At 43.2% G+C, this 20,490-nt stretch overlaps 1 protein-coding gene across 1 annotated transcript in view; it reads right to left on the bottom strand.

The window, feature by feature from the left end:
* The window catches only part of TRPA1 (transient receptor potential cation channel subfamily A member 1), a 74,145-nt gene that overhangs the window by 36,535 nt on the left and 17,120 nt on the right, over window positions 1-20,490 (bottom strand). Inside the window, exons 4-8 of the mRNA XM_075920527.2 lie at window positions 19,823-19,930; window positions 17,681-17,789; window positions 15,284-15,429; window positions 11,050-11,186; window positions 8,644-8,692 (exon numbers count right to left, since the gene is read on the bottom strand). Of these exons, the coding sequence (XP_075776642.2) occupies window positions 8,644-8,692; window positions 11,050-11,186; window positions 15,284-15,429; window positions 17,681-17,789; window positions 19,823-19,930 (549 nt within the window). The remainder of the gene's footprint in view (window positions 1-8,643; window positions 8,693-11,049; window positions 11,187-15,283; window positions 15,430-17,680; window positions 17,790-19,822; window positions 19,931-20,490) is intronic.

The raw sequence follows: 20,490 nt of genomic DNA, 5'->3' as shown, positions 1-20,490 counted from the left end.
TTTATGAATGTTCTGAATGAGACTAAAATAAAGCTTCAGGATTGCTACAACAATGGAATGAACCTGAAGGAAAGAAACAGTGGGATCCAGGCAAGAATCTTTGTATTGAATCCAAGAGCTTTCTTCAGCTATTCCCTAAACTGGTTATGTCAGACACAGCATCACCTTCTTTAGATTCAGTATCTTTCTTTGCAGTACTGCAAAGGGTAGACATCCTGTTTTTAGCAATAACTATCAGGTGCTAGGCCCTCCTAGACAATGTTACAAATCTGTCCATGAAACCTCTAACGTGCCACTTGGTGGGAGAGCTGCATTGGTAGCAGCATAAGGCCAGTGAAATACGAAGTGACTGAGGTTAATAATGCCCTGATGGCACTGGCGCAGTCAAGTAAAGCGAAGGCCAGAATCTGATATTAGGCATAAAACGTGGCAAATCAGATCACTAGTTTCAAATTTCTAGTCTCAGTTGTGGTTTGTCATATATACTGTTTCTAGTAAATGTTGTAAGAAAGGCATTACAAACTCAGTCGAAGGACATCATGACTACTATACAGAGACAATAGATCTGAAGATGCCATCACTGCTGCCAAAGAAATGGCAGAAAGCATCAGAGTTGAGCCCGTCTTCAAGGAAAATCATATTCATTGAAAGAAGAGACGCTGTTTATAAGGGAAGAAATGATTGGAAGCTCAGAAGAAAATTCAAGGAGTTTTTTGGGGGGTTGTTTGGTTGAGGGGGGTGATTTTTTGTTTTTGTTCGTTTTTTGTTGTATGATCTGAGTAAACTGCTAGCAGACAGGAAAACATTCTTAAATAATTGTACAGACCTCCACTAGATGCTGACACACAGGGACTCTTTGGATATCAATGATAAAGACCTCTATATTGACCATATCCATCAAATTTTCAACATGGGAAGCAATCTCCACTCCAAATTTTCCAATTCATTAATAATGGAGAGCAAAAGGACACTTTCCTAATATGTGGATAGCTTTGAGGATTTTGCTCATGCTGCTAATCACAAACATGAGCTAGTGAGCACAGCTTTTCAAAGCTCAGGCCAACTGAGCTTACTATTTTGTCACTTGAAAATGCCAATGGTCATACTTTGAATCTCTATGAAGCTGTGCTTCAGTTTATGAGGAAATAGGTGATAAAAGTGACCTCTTTAAAAGACTAGGGGTAATATTCTAAGGCTGTCACCTCCTATAAAACTGTTAAATAGTGAACCACCCAACGCTGTGCACTGTTCAATTTCCTGATGTTAGTATATTTCAGGTATTCTTAAAATTAAAAAGTTTCTATAAGCTTAGAGAAAACAGGTTTTATATTTGCTTATATACAGCATACAAATTTATGGATCCTGGCGTGCAAATGTAACTTCTTATATGACAGGTATAAACCATGCATGCAAATTGGGCATCAATGTCATGAAATGGAGTAGAAAAGCAATAAAAATAAGGTATAAAAATTTAACTAATGGGGGAAAGGGTGCTGAAGACATTCCTAGTCTGGGATGCCATTTGCCAGCCCTGGAATTAGGTACCTATCTTTATGGACTCCAATTCATAAACCATAACCTTAATGGTCTGCAAATGTACCAAAATTACAACCCTAATAATGATGTTCCCTATCTAGCCACATAATAGGCAGCAAAAGTGCAAGCCTCTTCTGAGTCACCACAACACATCACATCCAGAAATTAGTGTAACTTGATCTCTGTGCCCATTAAATCCTTAAAACAAGGAGGAGTCCTGTGGCTCCTTAAAAACTAACCAATTTATTTGGGCATAAGCTTATGTGGGGGAAAAAAAACACTTCATCAGATCCTCAGAGGAATAAATATATATATGTGTATATTTATGCTTTATTCTGTAATTGCCAGACGTGGGGCTTTGCCCATGAAAGCAGGACTTCTTGTTGTTTTTGCGGGTACAGACTAACATGACTACCCCTCTGATAATTGTTATTGATTATTTTCTTTATTGAGGCTGCCAAAGAGTGCAAGTAAAAGGGTCATTATGTAGCAGCGTTGATTATGGATTTTGTGATGTGGATACTATTTGAGCTGAGACCAACTCAGATCATGGGATTAAGATCTGGGTACAACTCATGCAAGTCTGATGCAAAATCAACTGGATTAATTTCAATTATTTTTGGTTCAGACCTTAAATTATGAGAGAATTATTAACTAATACCACAATCAATATTTAACTTAAGGAATAATGAATCTTGTTGTCATAGAAACATGATAAGTTACATTGATTGTTTCATACATAATGATGGGTTTAACAAGAAACATCAAGAAGTTACCAAGCAAAGCTATCAATTGCTTAAGGATAAAAAAAAAATTGCCTGCCCCTCATGCCCTGCCTCTCAGTTACCATTCATTCTATAACTTAAGAGGGCATCTAAAAAATGTGTTCATTTCTAAGGAGCCACTCAAAATCAAATTTTCCTACCTGCTCAGGTATTAGAAATAAAATAGAGTTTCAGCTGACACAACTGTAACCATTTACAAGTAGTCATTTACATATGCAATCTGAGTAGTTAATTTTACTCCAGATATTAATGTTGTTAACCTCTCAGGAACATAAGTTCAGCAACACTGTGCATCCTAAATAATTTAATGCATTTAAGAAGATAAAGAGTAGTATATTAAAAATAATTTTAACCAGGAAATCATAAATGGAAGATAATGTGTATTTATAACATGTTCATATCATTGGTACTCTATAAACCTTAACTTCTGAATAGTCTGACTTTTGTGTAATTGAATTGATCTTAATGTTAATGTTATTCTTGCAATTAACAGAAATGTTTTAATTGAAAATAAAGAAAAGAAAAAAGAAGCAAAAAAAGAAAGAAAAAAAGACTAATTAAAGTGGTTTTGATTCCTTTTTTTCAAGCTTACTTTGTTTTGTTTCTTAAGGTCCTGATTTAGCAAAGCATATAAGCAGATCAATTTCTGTTCCAGAAAGTACTTGGGCATGTGCTTAAGTCCCATTTAAATTAAGCATCAACTTAAGTGATGTGCTGAACCAGGGCCTACATGAATACTACAAAATAAACCATTTTGTACAATTTTTAGCTGCATGGCTTGATTCTCTGGTGCTTTGTATCTTATTCAGGTGTTTACACTGGGCACAGTAAGTACAAAGTGGGCGTATAATGCTGCCGGAGAATTCTGCTTTTGTGAGGGCGATCAGGCCTTTATTATTTAAAACACAACCTACAACATGTTAAGAATGTTTTGACAACTGTCATTTCTATTTCCAGGTGCTTAAAATAAAATTAATGTTTATACAAGCTAACATGCATGAAATGAGATGTAGATTATTAAAGAATACAAGCGATAATCAAACCCAAAGTCAATATTTGTCTCTTTTTACTATGGAGACAATGGGCAGGAGATTAAGCCATGCTTTGGCCAGAAAACTGTACTAAACTGGGAGCTCATGATTCCCACAGAACAGTGAAATTTCTGACTGACACAATCAGCACTATGCCACCATTTCCCATTTACAGGCAGTCCCCGACTTACGCGGATCCGACTTATGTCGGATCCGCACTTACGAATGGGGCTTTTCTCGCCCCGGAGCTCACGGGCGGCGGGTCGCCACCCGTGTCCTCCGGGGCGAGAAAAGCTTCTCCCGATCTCCCTGGTCTGCTGGGGGGGGGGGGGTCCAGCAAAGCCGCTGGACCCCCCCCAGCAGACCAGGGACACCAGAGCAAAGCCGCTGCCTGGGAGGCTTTGCCCGTTTGCCCGGGAGGAAAGCCGCCCAGGTGGCGGCTTTGCTCCCGGGCAAACGAGCAAAGCCGCCTAGGTGGCGGCTTTGCTCTGGGGTCCCTGGTCTGCTGGGGGGGTTCAGCGGCTTTGCTGGACCCCCCCAGCAGACCAGGGGGACAGGAGCAAAGCCGCGGAGCACGCCCGCAGCGGGACAGCCCGGGTGCGCTTGAGCTGTCCCCCTGTGGGCATGCTCCACGGCTATGCTCTCCGTCTCCCTGGTCTGACCAGCAGACCAGGGAGATGGGGAGCAAAGCCTCGGAGCACGCCAGCAGTGGGACAGCCGCGGCGCGCCTGGACTGTCCCGCTGCCCGCGTGCTCTGCAGCTTTGCTCCGCGTCTCCCAGGTCAGCAGACAAGGGAGACGGAGCAAAGCCGTGGAGGACTTGGGCGGTCCGCCACCCCCGTCTCCCTGGTCTGCTGGGGGGGTGGGGAGGTGCAACTAGTGCCCCCCCCCAGCAGACCAGGCTTTTCTGCCTACCCCTGGGGTAGAGCAGCTGGGAGTTGCCGGGTTGGTCCCGCAGCGCCGCTCCGGACCAACCCGGCAGCACCCCAGCTGCTCTGCCCCAGGCGTCCTGATTCAGCCGCTGCTGGTCAGTTTCAGCAGCGGCTGAATCAGGACACCTGGGGCAGAGCAGCTGGGGTGCTGCTGGGTTGCTCCAGTAGCGCCGAGGAGCCGTGCTACTGGAGCAACCTAGCAGCACCCCAGCTGCTCTGCCCCAGGCGTCCCCAAGTCAGCCGCTGCTGAAACTGAGCAGCGGCTGACTACAGGAAGCCCGAGGCAGAGTTGCTCTGTCCCAGGCTTCCTGGAATCAGCTGCTGATCAGTTTCAGCAGCAGCTGACTTGGGGATGCCTGGGTTTCTTAATTTGAATCTGTATGTAAGTCAGAACTGGCATCCAGATTCAGCTGCGATCGAAACTGATCAGTTTCAACAGCGGCTGACGCCAGTTCCGACTTACATACAGATTCAACTTAAGAACAAACCTACAGTCCCTATCTTGTACGTAACCCGGGGACTGCCTGTATCCTTACTCATACCCAGTGTAAAAGATGCCACTGAGAGCTGCAACAGAAGTAATAGTTGAAAGGTGTGGTGTTCTGTTAATCTCAGCTGGTACTTCAGCACTTATTAGAATCCACTGCAAATAAGAGCAGTCCTGAGTTAGCCTTAATTAATGCAAAACAGCTCGAAGCAGCTACAGGAACAAGGAGTGCAAAGACAGTGCGTAGTCATTGTAATAGAATGCTAAATTGTATTATACTGTCCAGCCACTTGCCTGTGTTACTTATGTAAATGACCCTCAGCCATACCTGGAAGGCCATTAAAGGACCTTATGATGAACATATCTGGCGTGTTCTAAAACTTGTCCATACCAGATAGAGAAACATTATATGGTACTAGGCATAAGATAAGAACAGAAACAGAAAGAAAACAGCAATAAAAATTTCAGTCAGAAGGAACACAGGAGCAAAGGTTGCAAGATCTCATCAACATGCTACTCTTCACTGCTTTAAAGAACTTCAACTTGGATAAACCTTCAGAATGGACAGACAGGAACAGGGTTTTGCAAGATTTTGCATTACTATCAAGCAGCAAAAAGAAAGTGAAGTATCTTTAATGTATGCTATGGGGAAGCGAGCAAATCATATCTTTAAATACTTTGACATTAAGACAGTCACAAAGATGACTACGAAGGAGTTTAGTCTATGTTTGATGCATAATTATGTTTCAGAGAAATATGCTTTATGAAAGAGCATGTTTTAACCTGAAAACTCAGAACAAAGGGAAAGTGTTGAATGTTTTATAAAAGCTCTGCATACATTGACTGAAAACTGATTTTGGGAATGCAAAACCTGAAATTGGTAATAGGGTTAAAGGATAAAAAACTTTCACAGCAGCCACAAATGATGAGAGATTAATCCTAGCCACAACTATTCAAGCAGCAGAACAGTCTGAAATAGTGAAACAGGAAAGCCTAGAGAAACATGACAAACTTAAAAACCTGAAACTAGCTTAGCAATTGCAAACAGACTCTGAGACTTAAAAGTCACTATCCTAAAATGCCTGATGTGAGTGAAAAATCCAGGCTAAGAGGGACATAGTCCAGCCTACATGCATAAAGTGTGGAAAAAATCATATTCCAAGAGATGATAAATGTCCAGCCAGAAACATGGGTTGTAATAAATGCATAAAATATAGAAATTTTGCTGCTGGTAGTTAACTCACATTACAAACAATCAAGAGCCCTTTTTTGGGGACCTATCACTTAAAAGGACATTGAATCTCCCTGGACAGTGAAACTGAATATTCATAGCATGACTACTGAGATTAAAAGGGCATTGTGATGGGACATCGGCCCACACTGGCCCTTTAAGGTAAAACCCAGCCATGGAAGAGGGCTGAGAGCAAAGCCTGCAGCTGAAGCAGATACTGCCAGTTAGAGCCCAGCAGGGGGGTTTTATAAATAAGGGCTCCTGGAGAGAGGTACATGGACATACTTGTTTTAGCTGGGGAGCAGGAAAGACCTGGTTGTTAAGGAAGCTTTGAGGCTTCCCAGGACAGAGCAGTGCTGGGGAAAGGCAAGCAAGGCTGGGGATCTCTGGCTTGACTTTACTCCCAGGCAGTAGGGCCTGAAGCAAGGTTTGAGTGTAGTAGAGCTGTAAGGGGACAACCAGGATAGGAATAGGGTTGCCAGGTGTCTGGTTTTTGCCTGGACAGTTTGATATTTTGGCCTTCTGTCTGGTTTAAAAAAAAAGAAGAATACTGGGCATGTAAAATTTAAAGGTGCAGTGACTTTGGTTGGTTTTTTTTTTTTGGCTCAGCCAAATTTTCCCTGCCTGTTCGGGATTTTTTGTTAAGGTATCTGGCAATCATAGATAGGAAAAGGCAGTAGGTCCACACCCCCTTGCTAATGAGTGGCCATTTCAGATTGCAGGAGCTAGATGAAGAATGGAAGTGGGTCACTGAGGCAAGGTGGGTATAGGAGAATTGGGGGTCCCCTGGGAGGGGAGAACCCCAAAGTGCAGAGTGATAACACCCCCTAGAATGGGGATGACAGACAACAATTGCGAGAACACCATGGTTTAGGAGCAATAAGGGTCTGGTACTGACACCAGCCAGGAGGAGGTGTCTGGTGGGCAGATATGAGCTACTTCTCAGTGCACCTGGCAGGAGGTGCTGTGGTGGTGCTGTGACACACCTACACAGCTCTGACTCTGGAGCTGCTCTGCAATTCATAGACCAGTTCGCCACAGAAACAACTTAGAAAGACAAAAGCTTTTCATTCAAAGTGCACGTAACCAGAGGATACAAACTTCTCAGCAGCAATATGGCTCCCATGATCAGGGCCACCCCTAGGGAAGTGTGGGGCCCAGGCAACCTCCCCTTCCATGCCCCAGGCCTTGCCTCTTCCTACCCCTGCTCTGCCCCTTCCTGTTTCCACGTACCCTTCCCAAAGCCCTCTCCCACAAGAAAGGCAACCAGGGGGCCTGGAATGGGTTGGCACCAGGAGTCTGGCCACTCTGCACTCACCATGGCAGTAGTAGCCACAGCAAGGCAAGAGAACCAGCAGCCTTATATCAATGAATCTCAGCCAGACAGGGCAGAGCATTAACAGATTTAATAATGAATGTATCTGGTATGCATAAGCAAGTTCAGAGACCACTCCATATTGGGTACAGGATCATGACAGTCACCTTCACCTCCCAACATAGGCCCTGCATTGACCATAGCTCAGCCAAACCTCAGAAATATAACAAAAATATTCTAGAGAAAAATAAAAAAAAGAGTGTAAGTTAATTTTTTAACAAATACAGTGTTAAAATGGATTTTCATTCTTTATCTTCTAATTGTTTGCACATGTGGGCTTCCATAGGCACAAAGTAGTTCCTGCCCTTCGCAGGTCAAAACATATAAGTGCCTGTTACCACCCAAGGATAAGTTTAAATAGTCTAATACCAAATGTTAGCATTTGCTTTTATTTTTATTTTTTTTAAAGAAAACTGGTTCTGTAACTCACTTTTAACTAAAGTTCCTGAGACTACTTATATGGAGTAAAACATCTATTATTGTCTGTTAACATGACATTAAGGGCAAAATCCTCAGCTACTACAATCTGGCATAGCTCTATATATAGGGGAATACAATTTGTTCAGCTGTACAAACACAGGATAAACAGTGGAGCATACAGTAAATATATAAAGATGTGACAACCTACATTGGTGTTAATTTGCACCCATATTGTAGCCAGCAGCAGCTCCAACTAGGTTTTCTCTTTTGCCTTCCCAATTAGTCAATGAAGAAACCCAATAAATCTCCTGTGGTGAGGTGAGTGAGTGTATACAAGCTATTGCTGGACCACACATGAACCCTCTTCTCCACCTAGAAATGTCTGTGTGATGCTTGTAACACCTACATGTCTATGATGGGTGTGAGATTTCACTTTTGAAAAAAGGGGATGAATTAAATGTATATTTTAAATTTTATTTCCTTTCTTTGTTAAGTACTTTAAAAGTGAGGTCAATTGAATCATTCTGGTATATTCTATTATCACTTCTGCATGTTTCATAATTCAAATACAAATACAGATGCAGTTTTGCAGCATGATTATGAACACCTACAGAATGCTACAGAAGGGAATCATAACTATAACAGCACTATAATCTGCAGCTGTGTATTCTGAAAGGTATAGAAAGAAGAAAACCTGTTACTGAAGAAACACCGTCTTTGTAATTTCCTGTGCTTGCTAAACAGGAAATTATTTTTTAAGTAAAAACCTTTAATAGATGTTTCTGTACAAACTGCATTAGTAACTAGCAACAATCTTTGTTAATATATTCCTTAATTAAATATTTACCATTGAAATTAAATACTCTGCCAGTTCATAGTGATCAAATAATGCAGTCCTGTGGGGTAAAAACATAGTTTATTTTAGAAAGGTCAATGACATTTAAACGTAAAGGGCAATACACTTTTCTACATCTGCTGCCTTCTTTTAGTGCTTTCAAATAATTTTCTTTATATAAAAAGTGAGACACAAAAATGCTTCCTGCATAATGCCACATATAATACATTTTTGTCCACTCGTATTGTTAACCTTGAATTTTTAACCATGTTCCATTCTGTAGATATGCTAAAATCTCATTGACGTTAAAGGCTCCAGGATTTTGTTTCATGGCAAAGCTCCTTTTGACTTCAGTGGAGAAAGGCATTAGTACTTTTTATAATACTGTAAAATGTTGATTAAAAAATCATATGCACCATGAGCTCAACTTATTCTGTGTCACCTGAAACTTCAAATGATTTCAATGAGATATGGCACCTGGAACTTCTATTGGCCTTATTGGAAGCTTTGGATCTGCACAGAATGCCAGATCAAGCCTTGTAATTGCAATGGCTCTGCTCAGTGAATATTCTGACTGTAATAATCAATTGCACAGCAAAACTAGGGAAAGAATTAAAACATACTTCAGGGGAAGTGGAAGTGTTATTAACTTAAAATATATTTAACTGTCTGCATATTGCATATATCTGAAGTTTTATCTAATAGTAAGATATTAAGATATTAAACAGTAATATTGTAGGGAAAACTTTCAGAAAAGTTCTGAAGTTAGGAATTTAATGTTTTGAAAAAATGGGACTTCACTGCAAATAAACTATATTCAATAACTGTATCTTCCCTTTTCCATTCAGGCTTAAAACTACATTTTACAACAGGTGATCTCAGTGTGATGTAACTATACACAATTACAGTGCCACAGTGATAAAATTTCTCAGATACCACAAAACACATTGGTGGAATTATTATATAACAGTACAACACTATATTTAGAAACGATAATATTAAAAGAGTGATTTTTAAAAATAATATAAGTGATTCAAGTATGTGGAGAGACTTCTGCTATCTACAGGAGACATTTACTAACAGGAAAATCAACTATTTGGCATATGGACAAAAGAAACTCCAAGATGACAGGACATAGAATAATAAGCCTTTGTAAAATTTTCAGACTGAAGCCTGAGAGCAGGACTCTTACCACGTCATCATCATACACACACTTACTGCCCTTAACAGAGCCCCTACCTACCTTATGGTGTCTTGTGAGGAATCCTGCTAACAGTGAATTCTTGTGATGCCCGGTGGCATTTACTACATCCAAAATTCACTGGGTGATGAGAAAAATCTGTGCAGATTGCATCCTGCTTTCCTATTTGCCTGCCCTTCTTCAGCAATAGAATCCTGATCTTGCTACTACTGCTACTTTAATTTACACCTGAGCTGAAATGCAGTTACATGCACAAATAGCCATTTACAAATCCTTAACGTGCAAATGCAGTCATAGTAACTGTGCACGGATTTGCAGTCACACCCTGACTCTTTTAAATCAGTCACTAAATAATTTTGTTATGGAACAGTGAAATAGACACCAGTGCATTTTTTTACATTCCTTCTTCATTAGTTTGGGAAGATCCGCTGAATCTTGTTAAACCCATGTAGAATTTATTTGGTCCTGGTGCCTCAAGAGACTGTTGATCATTCCAAAATGCCATTTTCTCTTCCCATGAGTACCCCTTTTCCAGTACAGGCAGTCCCCGGGTTACATGGATCCGACTTACATCGGATCCCTACTTACAAACGGGGTGAGGCAACCCCGCACTAGCTGCTTCCCCCCAGCAGACCAGGGAGACATGAAGCTAGCGCCCCTCTCCCCCCAGCAGACCAGGGAGACGCGGAGCAGCTTTTCTCAGCAGACACCTCAGCTTGAGAATAAAGGACTGAGGGAAGTGAGGTGTGGGAGAATAAAACTGAGCTCTGGAGAAATGATTGGCTAGAGTTTACCCTACAATATGTACCAGTTCTGACTTACATACAAATTCAAATTAAGAACAAACCTACAGTCCCTATCTTGTACGTAACCCGGGGACTGCCTGTACTGCAATTTCTTTCAGCTGGTTTGCCCACTGGTCCTACACTAGAATCATTTTCCAGTTCAAATGGCAATGTAATAGCTGGATGTACCATCTGAAATGCCACAGTCTCAAAGTCTCCCTGGTCTTCACTCCAGGCATCAAGATCTTGACCAATCAACCAGTTACACTGTAAACTAAAATCACCTCCCTCCAGAATTCCCATTTCAGTGAGAAAACCTTCCAGATGTGGATGCTTACCTCCTGTTTTCTCTAATTTTGTTGAAGTGACATTGTTGGATGTTGGTGGAACTGAAACAGTGATTGTGAGTACGATGTCAGAGGATTCTCTTACCTATGAAGCAGTGTTTCCTTATTCCCATCTACTGCATCAATAATAGATTCATCACCGGCATAGGATGACATCATTAATTTAACAATCTCAGTTGCTCCTTGGGTGGCAGCAAAATGAAGAGCTGTGCATTTTTCATTCTGCAAACAAGATTTTAAGGCACAATTTAAAATCAGATTAGTTTTCAATCAATTCATTCTGCTTAAAAAATGAGTCATATCCTTACTTCAGTGACCTGCACTGCAATGCAGGAGACCACCTTTCAGTTCATGCATGTGGACTCTTGCACCTTAGGCCACAGAAGCCTAGGAATAATGCAGTGTCCATGAGATCAATTTTAAGATCTACCGAATACTCATAGTTATTGCACAGCAGCCTCTTGAGCAAAGTGACATAGATGGACTGTGAAAAAGTCCAAGCTGTCCTATGAAGCTAGAATAATAATGATCACACAGTGTAGCCTTGAAGGTAGGAGGCTAAAGCAGGGAAAATCATCTGTGTGTAAACTGGTACAAAAAATCTCAAAAAGGATTATTCAGTTTTTGTCATGATAATTATATTTATTTCCTGAGATACAATTTCCAATTCCTTAATGAGCAGAAAGTATCACTGAATTGAAATGGTCTTTCTCATGATGCCATATCCATGGTAAATACTCTTCTCTTTACACTCACACAGAAAAACACATAAGGCTGGTCCACATTCAACTACATTAATAGAACCTCTGTAACCCACATGTAACAGGGTGATGCTCATCTCTCATGAGTGCCCCCTTTGGCTGACTGTTCCTGCACTCTCTCCTGTTCAAAGGCTCTTTGGAGTCACACAAATAGCCCATGTGCTGAAGCACACAAACCCCTTCCAGAGGACACATCTAACAGGGAGCCATCTCAGTGCCCTCTTTGGAGTCCCCCTTTAGTTTGTCCCCTCTTTAGTTTGTTCCTCACTCTGGAAAAGAGTGGTGCCCCCAGGCCTTCCCCTCTTGGAAGTATTATCTTCATCCTCACCTCAGGGCTTTGTCTCCAAGTCCCATCATAGTCCACAGAACTGCAAGAAGTTCTCCACAGGGAGCTGTCCACTGTGCTGCCAGCCAGCCAATCTCCCAGGCTGTACACCTTGAAATCTCCAGAGCACCTGACTGCTCCTCTGCTCCTCGTCCCCTCCTTTCATAGGGCATTCCTGGCCACTGATTGGCTGCTTCCTCCACTGCCACTCTACCGTGCTTGGAGGACTTCTTTATTGTCTCTCTGGGGCAAGATGCAGCAGCCCTGTCACAACACCCTCTTCATCTCCAGCTTCTTCGGGTCCACTAGTCTGATTATGATTAGTAGGACTTCTTGTTTTATTTACATCTGTATTCCTGCTGATTACAATCAGACTAGTGGTGACAGTGAGGAGAACAGGACTTGGCTTTTTAGATATAAAAAGTACTGCAGATTTTAAGTGAGTGAATGTTGCTCGATCTAGCACATCGATACTTAAGTAAATAGCCCTTACTCATACTCAGAGACCTTTGGAAGTCAGTAAGGGTATGTCTACACTACCCTCCTAGTTCGAACTAGGAGGGTAATGTAGGCATACCTCACTTACAAATGAAGCCCGGGATTTGAATTTCCCGGGCTTCATTTGCATAAGCGGGGAGCCACCATTTTTAAATCCCTGCTGGTTCGAACCCCGTGCAGCGCGGCTACACGGGGCTCGAACTAGGTAGTTCGGACTAGGTTCCTATTCCGAACTACAGTTACTCCTCGTGAAACGAGGTGTACCGGTAGTTCGGAATAGGCACCCTAGTCTGAACTACCTAGTTCGAGCCCCGTGTAGCCGCGCTGCACGGGGTTCGAACCAGCGGGGATTTAAAAATGGCGGCTCCCCGCTTATGCAAATGAAGCCCGGGAAATTCAAATCCTGGGCTTCATTTGCAAGTGCGGTATGCCTACATTACCCCGCTAGTTCGAACTAGCGGGGTAGTGTAGACATACCCTAAGATAGCTTGCATGACAAAGACAAAACAGGGCTTGATCTACAATTTGTCCTCCAGAGACACTCAGGCTATGTCTACACTAAGTTTTTTTGTGGAAGAGGCAATGCAAATGAAGCTTTCATTAGCGTTTTCTCATGCTTCATTTGCATAATTTCTTCCGATCCATTTTGCGGAAGAGGTTTTTGCACACACACAAAAAAAAAAAGCAGTGTAAATGGGTCCTTTTTTGAGGTACAAGGGCTCTTGAGCAAAAGGGGTTTTTCCACAAAATGGACCTCTACGCTGCTTTTTTTGCACAAAAACCTCTTCCACAAACAGATCGGAAGAGATTATGCACATGAAGCACAAGAAAATGCTAATAAGCACTTCATTTGCATTGCCTCTTCCACAAAAAAGATGGAATTCGGGTATGTCTACACAGCTGAGCTAAAGCCGAAATAAGCTCTGCAACTTGAACTACATCAATTGTGTAGCCTAAGTCAAAATAGCACCAATAGCTGAAATAAGCCATCTACACGGCAGGAAGTCTGAGTTAGAATACTCTTCCTCTGACTTCCCTTACTCCTTGTAAAATGAGGGTTACAAGAGCAGAGTAAGAAGTCCTCCATCTCAACATTATTTCAAATGAATGGCTTGCTGTGTAGATGTACACTATGTTATTTTGAAATAACATCAGTTATTCCACAATAATGCTGCTATAAAGAGGTATCCTCAAATGTCCCATGCAAGCCTTTTCTGCATAGTTTTCCCTGATACAACTAAGTTGTCAAATACCACATGCTTTTCATTTAGCTTTTCTAACAGAAACACATTGTTTTACATCAGTGGTCACCTACCAGTAGAGCAGGATCTACTGGTAGATCTTGGAACCTCTGACAGCTGATCTTGACAGGTTTGGCCACGTGGCTATCAAGTGCTGGCACTTCAGCTGTTCCTCTTCCCACTGCTGCACATCTCCTGCCCTTGGTCTTGGAGCTGTTCCCCCAAGAGCCTCCTACTTTCTTGGCAGGGCAGGAGAGGGAGAGGAGGGTGCTGATGTTAAGGTGCCCCCTTCTTCCACCTTATATCCTATCTCCACAGAGCAGAGAGGGGGCACAACAGGACTAGGGATAGATTAAGTTTGCTGGCTGCTTTTGGGAGTGGTGCAGGGCTGTGGCAGGAATGAGCCTGCTTTAGCCCCACTCCACCATCACCCAGGAGCAATTTGAGGTAAGCAGTGCCCAGCTGGAGTCCACATCCTGAATCCCTACCCAAGTCATGAACCCCCTCCTATGCCTCAAGGCCCTGCCCTAGCTCTGAGCTCCCCTGCATCCAAATACCCTCAGAGCCTGCACCTAGAACCCCCTCCTGCAACCCAACTGCCTATCCCGAGCTCAGCTCAGATCCCCTCACACTCTAAATCCCTTAATCCAAGACCAGAACCTGCACTTAACCATCTGCCCCAACTTGGTGAAAGTAAGTGAGGAAGGGGGAGGGAAGGAGGATGTAGTGAGCAGGGGCAGGGCCTCAGAGAGAGGTGGAGCGAGGAACACAAAAGAGGTGGGGCAAGGATATTTAGGTTTGAGGTAGATCTTGGATTGCACCTAAATTCAAAAAGTGATCTTGTGCTTAAAAAGGTTGGAGACCAATAATACAACTGATATACTATTGTAAAACATATAGGCTACATCTAGATGTAGCACAAATACTTTTAACGGAAAAGTTTTCCATTAAAAGTATTTCCGCAAAAGAGCGTCTAGACTGGTACAGTTGCTTTTGTGCAAAAAGTGCTTTTGCGCAAAAGCATCTGTGCCCAGTATAGACACGCTTTTGCGCAATAAAGCTCTGATGGCCATTTTAGCCATTGGGTTTCCTTGCGCAAAAAATTAAGGTGCCTGTCTACACTGGCCCTCTTGCACAAGTATTCTTGCGCAAGAGGGCTTATCTCTGAGCGGGAGCGTCAAAGTATTTGCGCAAGAAGCACTGAATTCTTACATCAGAACGTCAGTGCTCTTGCACAAATTCAAGTGGCCAGTGTAGACATCTGGCAAGTTTTTGCACAAAAGCACTTGCTTTTGCGCATAATCTTGCCAGTCTAGACGCAGTCATATTGTATGCAATACATTGTATGTTCCTATAAAACAAGTTTTTGTATATTTTAATGCTACAAAATGAGGGTGACAATCAGAAAAAAATGAGTAATACATTTTGTAAAACTCAAGTTTTTTTTAGTAATAATCAGTTTATACTGAAAACAAAATGGCTTATGTCAGTTACCTGTTTCAGATCAATTTGTGCTCCATATTCAATGCACATTTTAATCATTTCCAAGTCTCCACTCTGAACTGCCAGATGGAGAGGACTGCACTTTCCATTATTGGTAAAATTGATGTGACTTTCAGCAGAATGGCCTAACTCTTCACCTGAGAGAGAAAACAAAAGACATATGTATTAAATAAATATTACACAACAAAACAAGATTTAAAAAGGAAGCAAACATAAGGATATATTTCCCCCTCAATACAAATATGTAACTCCTGTGCATGCATTGAAGAGAGTGTATAAGTTACGGACCTAGTTTTACAAGCACTTAATCATATGTGTAACTTTAATCATCGGATAATTCTTATTGAACTTGTAGAAAGTTAATGTAAATGTTTGCAGGATCAAAATCTTTGTTTGCACAGTCCTCTGAGCGTATGTCTACACTACAGAGTTTTGTCGGAAAAATGGCCGTTTTTTCCGACAAAACTTGAGGAACGTCCACACTGCAACTACGTTCTTCCACAAGAAAATCTAAAGAACAGAGGGGTTTTCCCGGCATTGGTAATCTTCTTTCTACGAGGAAGAAGCCTTTTTGTGAAAGAGCTCTTTCGCAAAAAATGTGGATGGGGAAGAAGAAGTGTTTTCAGAAGAAGAGGAAAGAGGAAAAAGCACAAGTACCCTGGGGGCCATTCCATCCATAGCAATCACAGCTTACATGTGAGAGAGCATCCATTCAGTCTGGATGCTCTCTTTCAAAAAAGCAGTTCGCTTTTTCGATGCACTTTTGCAGTGTGGACGCTCTCTTTTGGAAGAAGCTTTTTCGGAAGATCTCTTCCAAAAATAGCTTCTTCTGAAAGAAGCCTGTAGTCTAGATGTAGCCTGAGAAGCAAAGCACTAAATACACATTAACTGTTACTACTGGCTTGTCTGCATTTGAGTTGGGAGATGTGATTCCCAGCTTATTTAAACATACCCACATTAGCTGTGCTTAAGCTAGTGCCTAAAATTGGTAGTGTATCTCAGCAGCATAAGCCGCTCGGTAGGCTATCCCAGGGGTGAGCAATAATTTTCACAGTGGCCACTTCAAAAAAATGTGCATAGTAGGCACAGGTCTTTCCTATTAATGAGGGAGTGTGGGGAGAGCTCCATGTAGGGAATGGGGTACAAAATGGAGTACGGGGTCTGAGAGGGATTGTCAGTGCAGGAGGAGGTACTGATCTGGAGCAAGTGGTTGTGGTAGGTTGTGCCACGTGCAGGATCTGTCCCTGGTCAGGAGACATTTAACATAGGTGGCACCCAGACAGCAACAAAGTGGAACACACAGCCAGACATGGTAGCACCACACTGCTCAAAGCAGCATGACACCATGAGGTCCACTGAAATACCCACAGTGTGGCCCATTAAATGAAACTGTGCTCAGCTCTCCTGTCCCAGTTTATGTGTTCCCACTTGTGTCAGTGGAGAGGATAGGGAAGCACTTGGGGGTCTATAAAAGGTCAGTTAAAAGTCAGAGCTGGATCAGTCAGTGAGGAGTCAGAAAGGGGAAGGGAGAGGAAAGCTGCCAGGAAGAGCAAGTAGTTCCTAGCAGAGTTCTGAAGGCAGAAGAGCAGGAAGAAGTATTTGCTAGCTGGATGGGATCAAGTCAGAAAGCCAGGACTGGACAGAAATAAATGTAGTAATAATAGGCGGAGGAGCAATAGCAGGATTCCTGATGGCTCTCAGCCAGAGCCAACCACCAGGGGCAGCAGCGGAGGGGCTCATCAGATGATGTCTCCTGGCTGGAGAGTAGGGATGTTAAATTGCAGGTAATTGACTAATTGAATAGTCAATAGGGCGTCTCCGTTTTTGAAGTGTAGCAACAGCCCTAGGGCTGTTGCTACATTTTAAAGGCAAAAGCCCACATGGAGCCTGGGGTCAGCTTCCAAAAGTGACCCCTCTAGCACCTGCTCCCAGTCAGGGGGTCAAGGAATCTCTGTGTGCCCCTACACTCCAGCACTGCCCCATCACTCCCATTAGCTGCAGTTCCTGGTCAATGGGAACTGCAGAGTCAGCACTCAGGGTGGGGGCACCACATGGAGATCCCCCCAGGGGACGCAGGGATGTGATATGCTGCCAGCCACTTCCAGCCTATGCAGCTCCCAGGGACTGTGGTTCATTGTTCCTGGCCAATGGGAGCTGCAGGAAGAGGCATAGGCTGAGCCACCACTTCCCTCAGATGCCACTCACTGGAAATGGCAAACCACAGCCACTGGGAGCTGCAGGGCTCTGTGCCTTCAGACACGCAGGTAAACAAACAGCGTGGTGGCTCACCCGCAGCTCACTCTGACAAACCTTCTGCTGCTAGAGGTTTCCCACCCATGTTATAACTAATAAGGGCAGTAAAAAAAGAGATTTGGAACATGTATTTACCTTTTTTTAAAATAATTTCCAGACATGCTTTTGCACCTGAAAATGCAGCTGCATGGACAGGCATACATCCAGTTTTGTTTGATTTACATAACTTTCCTCCATTTTCAAGCTGAAAAATAGTGTTTCACATGTAGTTAAAGGTCATGCTGCAAATTATGACCAAATAAGACCCTGACATAGATGTACTTTCTTACATGCAACTGTACCCTACCCACCTGATGATGTGGCATACTGTCCCACATAGTGTCACTGAGACCATGTACAGAGAGAATGGTGAATTTGCTCTACAACCTTAGCTAACAGGGAGTTGGCTTTTAGCTCATGCAGTAGAGGTTCATTCACTAAGCTCCAGAGGTCCCAGGTTTGATTCTGCCGGCATTACACAATGTCTGTCTCTAATCTATGTTTTGAAGACTTTTAAAATGTAGGTTGAACTGCTCTAGAACAGCATTCTATCATCTGGCAACATACATAGCCCAACACAATTTTAATTAGCCACTTATGATAGGTGTGCCCAACTTTCCCCCAGTTTCATAAAGTTTGTTTACTGCCACCAGTCCTGACTCTGAGTGTTCTGTAATGTTAGTTAGCTCTAAATTACCCCAAAATGGGGTACATTTTCCCTGTAAGCAATGGAAGTGTTGGTAATCCTGCGAGACAATATTCACCTCCCTTGGTTTGGCAACTTCTCTGGTTCAGCACCAGTCAGGTCCCAGAGGTGCTGGACTAGAGAGATTCAAACTGTATATCATTTATTTATTTAGACTAGCAAGCAATATTTTTACATACAAATGCAATAAACAATGAAGTATAATTGCTCAAGGGGCATACTTGAAGCTTACTCTTCCATTTTCTAAAATTCACATTTGAAAAAAATCACAGTTCATTAAGGGCTTTTTTGCATTTAAAAAGAAATATACATGACCAAGGTAGAGTGAGGTTTTTTTTCATCTTCCTCATGGAAGATTAGAGACCCAGCAAATTGAACTTAGTAGATACAGTAAAACTCCAGTTGTCCGGCATCCAGTGGTCCGGCACTCCCGATAGTCCGGCACCAACTGGAACCCGGAAGTCCCCCGGCCAATTGGAGCTGCTCCATGCCGCTTCCCCAAGTCTGCTGCTGCTGCTGAAACTGACCAGTGGCGGACTTGGGGAAGAGATGCAGAGCAGAGCAGCTGGGGTGCTGCCCGGCTGATCCCGCAGCACTGCCCCTCACCCTCCTGCTCGGTGCCCGGCAGCAACCCAGCTGCTCTGCTCCACACCACTGCCGCTGCTGAAACTGATGAGCGGCGGACTTGGGGAAGCTGCAGAGCAGAGTAGCTGGGGTGCTGCCGGGTGCTGAGCAGAGGAGTGAGGGTGGTGCTGTGGGACCAACCGGGCAGCACCCCAGCTGCTCTGCCCCACAGTTTCCCCAAGTCCGTCGCTGCTAAAACTGACGAGCAGCGACTTGGGGAAGCCAGGGACAGAGTAGCTGGGGTGCTGCCGGGTTGGTCCCGCAGCGCTGCTCAGGTGAGCGGCGGCGCTGCGGGACCAACCCGGCAGCACCTCACCTGCTCTGCCCTGCCGCTTCCCCAAGTCATTGCTGTCGCCGGCAGCTGCGCAGGGCTTCCCCCACCACCGCCCCGCCCCCAGACCCTTCAGAGCCCTCCTTCCGGAGTACCTCCTGATACTGTGGCATAGCCGATAATCTGGAACCCCCTGGGTCTCAAAGGTGCCAAATTATTGGAAGTTTACTGTAGTATGTGTAGCAGCTGTCCAGTGAAAGTACTCATTAGAGAGGGGATATAGTTCCTCAATAAACTTCATTTGGAAAGGGGATTAGGGAAAGACATCACCAAGGAAGCTGGAGAAATGAGGCCGGGGCTCCTACCAGCTTAAAACACCAATTTTGCAAATAGATGTACCTTTCCATATAATGGAACTATATCAGAGCATAAGGACATGACACATTTATTTACATTATTATAAAGGTTATTATTAGAAGTGAATGATGCTACCTTTAGGCACATGCAGCTTGCAGTACAGGTACTTTAATTTATGTTTACACTTTGATTAAACAGATACACAAAGTAGAAAAGGAGACATCACATTATATTAAGATAAGCGGAAGAACATTAGGAGAAATTGAATAATTATACATACCAGAAGTGTCAGTGCTTCAGGATTTTCCTTGTAACATGCTACTATTATGGGTGTGTTCCCAGTTTCTCCTTCCAAATTAACATCTGTACTGCTGTGTTGGACCAACACCTGGATAGTAAACATAAAAATGGCCATAATGGTTCAAACCAATGGTTCATCTAGCCCAATATCCAGTCTTCCAACAGTGATCAATGCCAAGAGCTTCAGAGGGAATAAACAGAAAAATATTCATCAAGGCTTTGTCTACCCTGCAGGGTTTTTGCACAAAAAGCTTTTTGTGGAAGAGCTTTTGGCATAAAAGCGATGTTCTGTTGCGCAAGAGAGCATTCACGCTGCATGGACACTCTTATATAAGAGCATAAGAATGGCCGTACTGGGTCAGACTAAAGGTCCATCTAGCCCAGTAGCCTGTCTGCCAACAGTGGCCAGTACCAGATGCCCCAGAGAGGGTGGACCGAAGACAATGATCAAGCGATTTGTCTCCTGCCATCCTTCTCCAGCGTCTGACAAACAGAGGCCAGGGACACTATTTCTATCCCCTGGCTAATAGCCTTTTATGGACCTAACCTCCATGAAATTTTCTAGCTTCTTTTTAAACTCTGTTATAGTCCTAGCCTTCACAGGCTTCTGGAAAGGAGTTCCACAGGTTGACCACATGCTGTGTGAAG

The sequence above is a fragment of the Pelodiscus sinensis genome, chromosome 2 (assembly GCF_052426305.1).
Source record: "Pelodiscus sinensis isolate ZL-2025 chromosome 2, ASM5242630v1, whole genome shotgun sequence".
Lineage (NCBI taxonomy): Eukaryota > Metazoa > Chordata > Testudines > Trionychidae > Pelodiscus > Pelodiscus sinensis.
This window is presented reverse-complemented; position numbering and strand designations above follow the sequence as displayed.